Source organism: Heliconius melpomene, chromosome 9 (assembly GCF_056956725.1).
Source record: "Heliconius melpomene rosina isolate 202511_hmr_F chromosome 9, ASM5695672v1, whole genome shotgun sequence".
Taxonomy (NCBI): Eukaryota; Metazoa; Arthropoda; class Insecta; order Lepidoptera; family Nymphalidae; genus Heliconius; species Heliconius melpomene.
The window spans coordinates 1,937,175-1,948,477 of NC_140397.1; the positions used below are offsets into that span (position 1 = coordinate 1,937,175).

The 11,303-nt window shown below is 32.8% G+C and overlaps 1 protein-coding gene across 1 annotated transcript in view; it reads right to left on the reverse strand.

The window, feature by feature from the left end:
• The window catches only part of LOC146536157 (uncharacterized), a 30,327-nt gene extending 22,436 nt beyond the window's left edge, over positions 1–7,891 (reverse strand). The window contains exon 1 of the mRNA XM_085190512.1: positions 7,787–7,891. Within this exon, the coding sequence (XP_085046638.1) occupies positions 7,787–7,891 (105 nt within the window). The remainder of the gene's footprint in view (positions 1–7,786) is intronic.
• Between the last annotated feature and the right edge of the window lie 3,412 nt (positions 7,892–11,303).

Here is an 11,303-nt window from a genome sequence, read left to right on the forward strand (position 1 = left end):
TTGTCTAAATATATTCAGACATGGATAGGTAAATTCGTATTCCGAATCAAAATAAAATTGAACACATTTCTAATTTTTCTTAAGTATCTTTAAATATATCACAAAAACTGTAAAAAAAATACAAAAAAAAAACATTTTCCATTAAGTAAAAAATAATACCAAATATTCATTTGCCCTTAAAAGCTATCACCAAATCAATCGAGCTGAGAGGACGTTCAAAACAGATATTTGTGAATGAATTACAAATAAAACGTTCGCGATGCCATCAAAAACGCTTTCGCCATAAATTAAAGGTAATATACATGTTAATGGTATAAGGAAATCCATGTCTTCCCCTTTGCACTCGTTGACAGTTTGCGCCTTTTTGTAGAAGCGATTTGGAGAAGGTATTGTCAATAAGCAACTTCACGCTTTTTGTCGCTTAACACGGTAGGAAGAGGGAACTTAACACTTTATCTTGTAACTGGAGCTAGGAAATGAAAATAACTCATTAATCTAAGTAGAAATCGAACCCACAATCGTTGCGTTTTCCTTTAAACCCTGTTGCTGCTGCTCCAAGCCTCAAGCGTAAAATACGTTGGTTAAATGAAAGTGCTATATTAAATTGCAAATAATTTATTTTCTAATTACTTAATGCCATATCCATTTCGAGTAAATTCAAGTTCTGGATCTCTTATATGAACCGAGCATTGGAGTGAAACTAAAAGCATTGTAAATTTTATACAAACGCCGTCAGTATATTCGCCGTTTACAAATCCACGAGATATAGTACTCCCTGAAGTAACATTTAAGTGCATAATATACTCAGAGAAATAGGTAAATTTTACCAACTTACTATAAAATTTGTATTTTCGTTAAGATATATGATATTATAAACTTTTATTTTGTGACTTTAAACAAATTAAAATCAGCTTCACGCTGTATCCCGCACAAAGCAGGATAGGCAGAGGAAACCTAGTGTTAGGACACTCCGTTCCCCACTTTCTGCCGAATTCTGGAGGCATTTCATATTAAGTGGTAGGACTAAAAGGCTCACGACTCCAGAGCGAAGAAATGAAATAATTATTTCCTTTCCTCGAATGGGGATCGAACCCACAACCAGTCGATTTTGCAGCACCCCTGCACCAATTCTATATTTAAAAATGACAACGAAATCCTTTAACCTAATACTAATAAAATGGTCCCATAACAAAAATATATACACAAAAACATTCGAGTTATCGATAACAAGAGTTTATTGCAATTGTTAACGTACAAACAAATCAACGTTTGGTTTAATTAAGCTAAGTGACACAGTGTTTATCATCTAAACGATCGCGTCGATTGTGAATACGAATGCAAATTTAGGCAATTTGGTGTTAAATATTCAGGTTTTACCGATTAAGTGTGGATTCCACTAATTTTTGTTATATTTTCCTGAGAGAAAGAGAGAAAAATCTTATTAAAATTATTGTGCATAGTCTATTCTTAATTATGCTGTCAATTATATTATGCTGCAACTAAAAAGTTTCATTAAAATCCGTCCAGTAAGTAATTAGTTGTACGTATTCAAGTATTCATTTGTTTACTGTTATGCTAGTCGTAAGTCCCGAAACTTAGTTTGCGTGTACATAAAGCCTTTCAAAAAGCTGTGCGTAGTTTTTTAAACTTCACGTTTTATCCCGCACTAGTAGGGTCAACTAGTGTTGAGACACACTTTTCCCATTAAGACATTTCACTTTCCGTTATTCTGGAGACATTGTGTGATGCCAGCGTAACTTAAGCACGTTTGCATCGTTACCACGGCGAGGGAATGAAAAATATTTCAATTTGCGCTTACTATTTAACAGGTCTCGATCATTTCAAATAACATATAGATAAAGATAGATAGAAGAAATAGATATAGATAAAGATATCCTATAGTCACCCACAATTTCTATATACATACAAGTCAAATACAAGTTATCCTATTTTCACTTGGCACCTCTGTCCAACGAGGCGTGACCGCCAGATGTCGGCACTAATTACGTGCGTGTGACGCGCATTCCGATTAAATTGCTTCGTGATCGGCGTCCACACTCTATACTCTATACTCTATACTCTATGCTCTATGCTCTGTACTCTATGCTCTATGCTCCATGCTCTATCGATTTGCAGTACAATGAGGTTATTAGTATTTATTGATGTAGCTGGTTGGTGTAATTAAGGTATTTATTTGTATTAATTCGTTCAAATTCTGAGCGAAGCCTTACTTTGATAAAGAAAATGTTAAATTAAAAAAGAGATATGTAAAACATCAAATTATTTAATTTCTGAACTTTAACTTTATGCTATATCCCGCACACAGCATTGAAGGCAGAGGTAACCTAGTGTTAACACTCTTGGTTCCCAATTTTTCGCCGAATGTAGAGGCATTGCTTGATAATTGGTGGATTTGAACCCTACACTTTGCCTTGTTGCTGGAGCATGTTAATGATGAAAATGTTAAATTTTTCATTTCCTTGAGTAAAAATCCAACTCACAACCCGTCTGGTTTAAACGACTGCCCCATATGTGTGTAATTAAAGGTGATTTTAATCCAAAATTTAAAATATCCAAAATAAAAACCAAAAACACCAAAATTACATCAACCTAAACTAAATTTCTAGTCCAATCTCATCCTAAAACAATAACCAACTAGCTTGTCATCCACGACTAAATGTGGACTAACGACAAAGTATCTAATTATGACCACGTTTTAATCAAATCCTTTACGAAATACAAAGACATTCCTCGAAATATCCCATACATATCAAGCAGATTTCTGTCTGGTGCATACAAAGAGGACTGCCCGGTCTGAATTCTCTTGACCAGTATAAGATGACCCCTTTCATAGGACCCATTGCTTTTAATTTTGTTGTAAGGTTATATTGTCTAATGCCAACTTATAGTAGTTGGTTTGTGGTAGTCCAATTGTGATATATTTATTAGAAATGTTGGTAAATATGGTTTTGAAATGTAATAAGGTCTAGCCGTGGTGCATAGGTACAAGTATGACTGTAAATGAAATAGGTTCGATTCCCACTCGAGGATATGAAAGTTGCGAATTTGTGAAGCATTTTTATTTGTTATTCAAAGGTAGTATCATAATGTTAATAATAAATTTAATAAAGTAATAAGAAAGATATATATAATACTAGCGGCCCGTTCGCGGTTTCACCCGCGTGAACTATGTTATTATTAATTTCTGTCTCCATGGCTATGTCCTAGTGACGTCTATGCAAAATTTGAGACTCCTCCTCCTTGCATTTGTAGTAAGGAAGTTTCATACAAACTTTCGACCCCAAAAACAACCCCTTAGAAGTCGAATATTGCAAATTCCCGTCTTAGCGAGCACCTACGTCCTATAAATAACTCCTATGCAAAATTTGAGATTCCTAGCACATGTAGTTTCTGAGATTTCGTGATGAGTGAGTGACCTTTCGATTTTATATATATAGATAAAGAAAATAATAAGATTAAGAAATGATTTCATTTATAAAACAATACTGTAACCCAAAGTTAAATCACTACGGTGTAAGAAATAACACTTATCTCTCCGTTGACAGCTTTATGAGGCGGGGCGGAGGCCTGGCGGTGTGAACACATAAAATATTAATACACAATTGGTACGAGTGGCCGTCTGTTAATCTACTTTTATAGAGATTTGGCAGAGGATTAATTATGTCAAAGGAATTTGTGAAAAGCATTTACTTGTACTAGGGCTTTTCTGGTGAAACTGTATTTTCTGTTAAGACGGAAGTTTTGGATGTTCCAAATCAAATCAGCTTGACGCTGTATCCCGCACACAGCAGGGTAATTAGAGGGAACCTAGTGTTAAGACACTTCGTTCCCCACTTTCTGTCGAATTCTGGAGGCATTGCGTGTTGAGTGGCAGGACTGAACGGCGGAACTCAACATTTATAAATATTAAAAAAAAACCATTTTAATTTCCATTTGTCTAAAGATACATCGCTATATATTTCTAATGTATTTTTTCGTATTTTAGCAATTCAAAGTGATCGTGACTCAAGAAGATATCACGATAAGTCTCACGTAATTGCACTCGTTTTTTAACGACTTTATCTGATTTTTCTGAACCATAAATATTTCTTACACCAACTTTAAACTCTACGCTCTTACAACTAAAGTTGCTTTTTCTAAAGCAAATTTAATATCACAGACAGTGGGGCATCCATCTGGATGGACAAGCATTTTGCGGAATAAGAAATTGGTCCGAACGATTTATATAAAACGATTCAAAATGTGTTAGCTATTTGAAAAGAATTTTTATTTGTGTAAAATATTTATATTTTGTGTTCGCTTATACGTTTATACTATTCTATTGAGTCTAAATCTAACTATAAAAGCGAAGGTTTTAGGTTCGATTTTTCCTTAGAGAAATGAATTATATACGTTTACTCGCTTTGGTAATAAGGCAAAGCGGCGCTGAGTTCTGAAACTCAACAGGCATCTCGCATAATCCTAGAAGGGTACATAGAGGGATCCTAGTGTTATGAGACCTCATTCTCGAGGCACCGCCCATATTTCAAAACATTGTGTATTGACTGAATGAAGGCATCAACGCCCATTCTGTTGTTACCAGAGCGAGTTAATGAAAATAATTAATTTCCCCAAATGGGGATCGAACCCACAACTATCATGTAACACGCTGTACCACGACGACCACTAATCAAACATACGAGTTTGTAGGTATATTAATCTATATATATAAAAGGACTTGTCCTCACTGACTGAGGTAAGACGCACGCACAGCCGTAACCGCTGTGCGTAGAAACGTGACATTTGGACAGATGTTTACTTTTGTAATCTGGACATCCACTAAGAAGGGATTTTGAAAAATTTCAACCCTAAACGGGTGAAATAGGGGTCGAAAGTTTGTATGGAAAAAAAATTAAATCGGCACCGATTTTTATAAAATTTGAAATTTAGATTTTTAAAAGTATTTAATTGAACACGTGTTTCATCGTTTTCTAGAATTCTCCCCCTAAGGGTGCAAATAAGGGGTTAAAAGTTTGTATGGAAAAATCTTTAAAACGCCTCCGATTATTATAAAATTTGAAATTTAGACTCTTAAAAATATTTAATTGAACATGTGTTTCATGGTTTTCTAGAATTCACCCCCTAAGGGTGCAAATAAGGGGTTGAAAGTTTGTATGGATTTTTTTTTAAATCGCGACCGATTTTTATAAAATTTGATATTTAGACTCTTAAAAATATTTAATTGAACATGTGTTTCATGGTTTTCTAGAATTCACCCCTAAGGGTGCAAATAAGGGGTTGAAAGTTTTTTTGCAAAAATCTTTAAAACGCCACCGATTTTTATAAAATTTGAAATTTAGACTCTTAAAAATATTTCATTGAACACATGTTTCATAGTTTATTAGAATTCACCCCTAAATACGTAAGCGAAGCTGCGCGCGTCCGCTAGTATAATACAAAAGAATTAGTCTTCTCAAGCTACTCTAAAATGCATAAATCAAGAGCAGGTCAGTTTGACACTATAACAAGAAGATCGTTGCATATAATACCAACTTTGCAGTTGAAAAGGATGACTGATGACCGTACTAAATATTGTGCATCGCTTGACCGGCGATTTGCTTACAACTAGCGAGATTAATGATACATTTTATATATGACCAGTAATGAACTAAGTTTCTGTAATCTGTTGTTAGGAATAAATAGAAAGATACAGTCAAAAAAAGTTAAAATAAACAAGTTGTGGGGTTCGATTCCCACTCGAGGAAAAGATATATTTAATCTTTTCATTTTTTCGTTCTGGTGTCAAAGCAAAGACCGGCGTTGACTTCTTCCACTCAACTAGCAATGCCTTAAGAATGCGGTGAAAAGTAGGGACCGGAGTGCTGCCTATATAAGGGTGATAAAATGGAGAACTGAATCTCTATCTATTCCTCTTAATTCAGAACTTACCAAAAAAAAAAATAGAAAACCCGTAGACACTTATAAACTATACTAACTATAACAATGTAACAGAACTATTTACATAAATATACATACATATAAAGGAAACTAGTGAATCTAACCCTTGCAGCGCTGTCACATCTCCCCAGCACCGCCCGAGGCGAGGGGACCATTGTCCAAGCGCAGGGTCACCGTACTAAAACAGGATATTGAACTAATATTGCAGTTGAATAATCCAATTAGTGTGCTGTCGATACGGCTTGAATGTAGCCTTTGATGTAACAGACTGCTTCTGGAACAGTGGCTTACTAAATCTTGTGATATGAAAGTCTTATTGTAATCATTGAAAATCTAAAATAGGTATATATATCATATTAATCTGTGATATTTTGTTTTTGTTTAAATATAGTATAAACCCTCATGGTGCAACGCCATAGCACCTGAGGTTGAACGCGACGGTTGTGAGTTCTTTTTCGACTTGAATAAATAAATATATAAAGTACAAAACTTAAAATTACTTAACGAACATACTTTAAATAATAATTAATTACCAAAGTTAAATTACAATTAATATTTAACAACATATTTCATAGCTATTCGTATCAATTATAATACCATAACTAAAAGATACATGACACACACTGTATATATATATATTTTACTAAAACAATTTAAAACCTAGACTAAATTTAAACCTAGAAAGATAAGATTATATCTGAAATTTCAATAAAAATATCTCACTTCAATTAAAACACAATCAGATCGCCCCTTAATTCTTGCAGCTATTAACTCCAAGCTTTATCTCGACCGTCCAAGTATCCACGTCTACTCCAAACTATTTGTCCGATCCTAAATAATTCCATCGAGAGAAAAACAACCAATTCTCCTCACGTCACGTACTCGCTTGCGTTTTACTTTATCGTGTCCGCATCCAGGAATTAGTCCTGACATTGATCGATGTCGGTGATACGAAGTGGTCTAACAGACCGATTTCGATTTGTATTGAACTAGATATGACCGACGGGTTCTGTTTTAAAAAAATACAATAGTATAAATATTTTATTGCGTAAAAAGTTAATATACTTCCAGGCTTTACTGGACATATTAGAGGTTGGCATTTAACTTGGTGCCTGGTGGTAAAAAAATAGCCAAGTCCAATTTACAGCTTGAATTTTATTCCGACTGAACACAGAAATCAACACCCATATAGCTATTCTTTTATCGGTGAATTCGAAAACGATGCATTACTTATCATTTGTCTTGGCTTTTATTTCATATTTATGTTTTTGATTATTAATATCCCATCGTTACTTTTTGTAAAAAAACTAACACTATAACTCTGTAATACCTTGATATAATTTTCTTACTTAATTATTTGATTCACTATCAAGTTTCTAGGTCATCTAGAAGTGGGTTGAGTTTTTAATGAGTGAAAGAGTCAGCTAACACCGGTTTTCAAATAGAATTATAGTAACAACCATTAGAGTTAAATAATTGAAATTTGAGCTACGGAGTTTAGCTTACAAAATATAAGCCACGCATTGGTTAAGTAGTTGTTATGAGAAGTTCAAACGTAGCTTGAAATTATTCCTGTAAAATGCACTTTTTAACTTGGCTTAATACGCTGGCGAGTGTCTTGATAACAGCTATAGTCAAATCTGAACAAATTGCTTGAAATGTTCACTCATAAATAATCACACCGAAATATAACATTCGAGCATATAACCTAGCAATTAATACATTTCATACTACCTCAATATCAAGAGTAAAGATATTACTGAACCCGCAGTGACAAATATCAGCTCGCGTCTAACAAACTACGCTATTAGTAAAATTAATTATTTACCATCTCGTTCTGAACGTTTTGTTCCTTTGACCATATCGCTAGAGTCGCCAATCTGCTAAGAGGCAAGTTGTCGATAGAACATTTATTCATGAGATCCAAATCCATAGCTTTCAGACCAGTAATGGATGGCAGTTTCAGTTTTGTTTATATTGTGCTACTTTATATAATAATAGTTTTATATAATTTAATTTACTTATTGAATGTAATTTGGAGTCTAGTCAGACATAGTAACATCACTCTCTTCTTTGCGTACAGCAGTAATTAATTTGTTAAATACAACAATTATGTAAATTTTATAAATGACTTCGCGACTTCAACACAAGAAAGAACAAAGAAAACTTATGTAAATACATGTAAATATATTTAAAACAAAAAAAATCAGGGTAGGCAGATGGAACCTAGTGTTAATTTAGTGTGTCAGACACTTTCTTCTCCATTTTCCGCCGAATTATTGAAACATTGTACGTTGAGTGACGTAACTCAACGCCACGGTTTGCCTCTATCTTTAGATATGATTTATATGTAAAATAACTATCGATATGGAATTAACATCCCCACACTCTAATACTATCTGTTGTGAAATCTGAACAATACATTGGGTATATATTAGACTGAAATCAACGCAGTGTACGTAAATTTACTTGTTGGGAATAAGCTTTTACTATACTAAAAGTTATTTAGAAATGACCATAAATACATTGTGGGTGTACAAAATATTTAATGATTTTTAAATTATAAAATAATTGAATTTATTTATGTGTTTTGAAACAAAATTAAAGAACATTATAAAACGTATAAAAATTTACTAATAATTTTTATTTTTATGGCAATTTTTCGCTATTTTGCATAATGAGTAAAATGTGAAAATAAATTAAAAATAATTATATCTCCATACTGGGAATCCAACCCACGTACCGCATTTAGATTCAAACACTATTGAAGATTTCAAACCGCTAAAGGTAAATGATTCATGATTGAATGATGATTCATTTACGTATTAAAATTAGAAATACCTACAAATATAAGATCAATATTACGCAATGTATGCTATACAATTGTATAAAGTCGTCTTTATTTGTATATTACATAGTTATTTGCATTGAAATGGCAACTGTCTTTTGTCCTTTGAAACTACATCTTCAAGATTGCTTATTCAGGTCTAAGACAGCTTTCTAACGAGGAATGGTATTAATTTTCAGTTAAAATGTTCTATAAAAATATTTAAGTAAATAATAATTATTATCTTTTATCTTGTTATATTTCTTTTATCTTTATAAAGTATTAAATTAAATTTAATTTAATATTTTCTTTATTCGCTATGGTGTCGAAGCAAAGCACGGCGTTGAGATTCGCAACTCAACATGCAATACATCCAGAGTTCTTAGGTGAAAGGGAGGATTTTAACACTATATTTCCAGGTTCCCTTTGTTTACCCTGTACGAGATACAACGTAAAGCTGTGTATAAATTAAATAAGATGTTTTAAGAAAAATATTTAGCGTTCGCTATAAAAACATAAATATTTTACTATCACGCCGTTCTGAACATTGTACTCAATTTAATGTATCTCGTTTTAATTATTATAATTATAAATATTATAATATTGTTAACATATAATAACTATAAAGGTACCAAAATTATGACAACCTCATTCTAAAAATGTTTAATATTATAAATATTTCATAAAAAATACAGGGTTCAGTGAAAGAATGTTTAACACTAGTTTTTCTTTATCCTGTTCTCCGAGAAAAAAAAATATGTCCGGAACAAAAAAAAACTAAGTATCCGTTAATACTAAATCATATCAAAATAAGGATATAAGATGAAATAAGACACTTTACTGTGAAGGGCTCTTGATCAACGCCATCTGTCTGATGAGCGTGGACGGCCCTCACTGGCCATACATATTTATGTTGGGGATGGTTGGTCCTGTTTTAAGTTATAGATAGCTATGTATGTATATATAAATTATATATAATTACTAGCGGACGCGCGCAGCTTCGCCCGCTTATTTGCACCCTTAGGGATGAATCCTAATAAACCACGAAACACGTGTTCAATGAAATATTTTTAAGAGTCTAAATTTCAAATCTTATAAAAATCAGTGGCAATTTAAATTTCTTTCCATACAAACTTTCAACCCCTATTTCATCCCCTTAGGAGTCGAATATTGCAAATTCCCGTCTTAGCGAGCACCTACGCCCTATAAATAACTCCTATGCAAAATTTGAGATTTCTAGCACATGTAGATTCTGAGATTCGTGATGAGTACCTTTCGATTTTATATATATAGATTACTAGCGGCCCGCTCGCGGTTTCACCCGCGTGAACTATGTTATTATTCATTTCTGTCTCCATGACAACGTCCTAGTGAAGTCTATGCAAAATTTGAGACTCCTAGTATTTGTAGTAACGAAGTTTCATACAAACTTTCGACCCCAAAAACAACCCCTTAGAAGTCGAATATTGCAAATTCCCGTCTTAGCGAGCACCTACGTCCTATAAGTAACTCCTATGCAAAATTTGAGATTCCTAGCACATGTAGTTTCTGAGATTTCGTGATGAGTGAGTGACCTTTCGATTTTATATATATATAGATATAAGAAAATCCACTTATTTGTTTACTTATCTGAATTACTTTCGTGATCTAATAATATTTTTCAGAGAATATCTGTACATTGGAACTTAAAATTTCAGCCAATTCAATTATTTTGTAGCAATTTTGTTGTTAATACAGTTTCAAAATCAATTTCCCATTTCTCTGTTTCTTCCAATAAAAAATAAACAACAGAAAAAAAATAATGTTTATTCTGTCAGTATCATTATTTGAGCTTACAATACAATATTTGCATACTGTCACGTTCAGCAGCACGTGTCACGCTGTCGCTTCACGCGGATTATATTTATTTCCAATTATTTAAAGCTATTTTGCAATTTCTATAATAGAATATTAATTTTCATTTTGTTCATTAGCTACGTTATTTAGTTTTCTCTTATCCTTGTAATCTTTGTAGAGTCTTGCTATATGTGTCGATAATAATATTTTTTTACACTATATCCTAGAAGGATAGGCAGAGGGAACCCGGGAACCTAGTATTAAGATATTAAGATACGTCCTATTAAGACACTTCCGTTCCCAACTTTCTGCCGAATTATGGAAGCATTGCGTATTGAGTTATGCCTCGTTACCACAGCGAGGAATTGAAAATATTAAATTTTTAATTTCCTCAATTAAAATCGAACCCATAATATCATGAAAAAGAAAGTAATTAATTTAACAGATTAATTATTATTGCAGACATAATAATACATATCCTCAGCCAAATTAAAAATATTTTCTAAACAATATTAAACAATTTTTATTATTATTAACAAAATAATTGTAAACAAACAATAAACCTATTCGAAACTGTTAGCCAGATGGGTCCCTTTCATAATATAATAATTCTGTAACAAGCCACCTGATCTTGATTATCAAAGAACTCATTGTACTGAATTTAATTGGACAAAGGCTATAA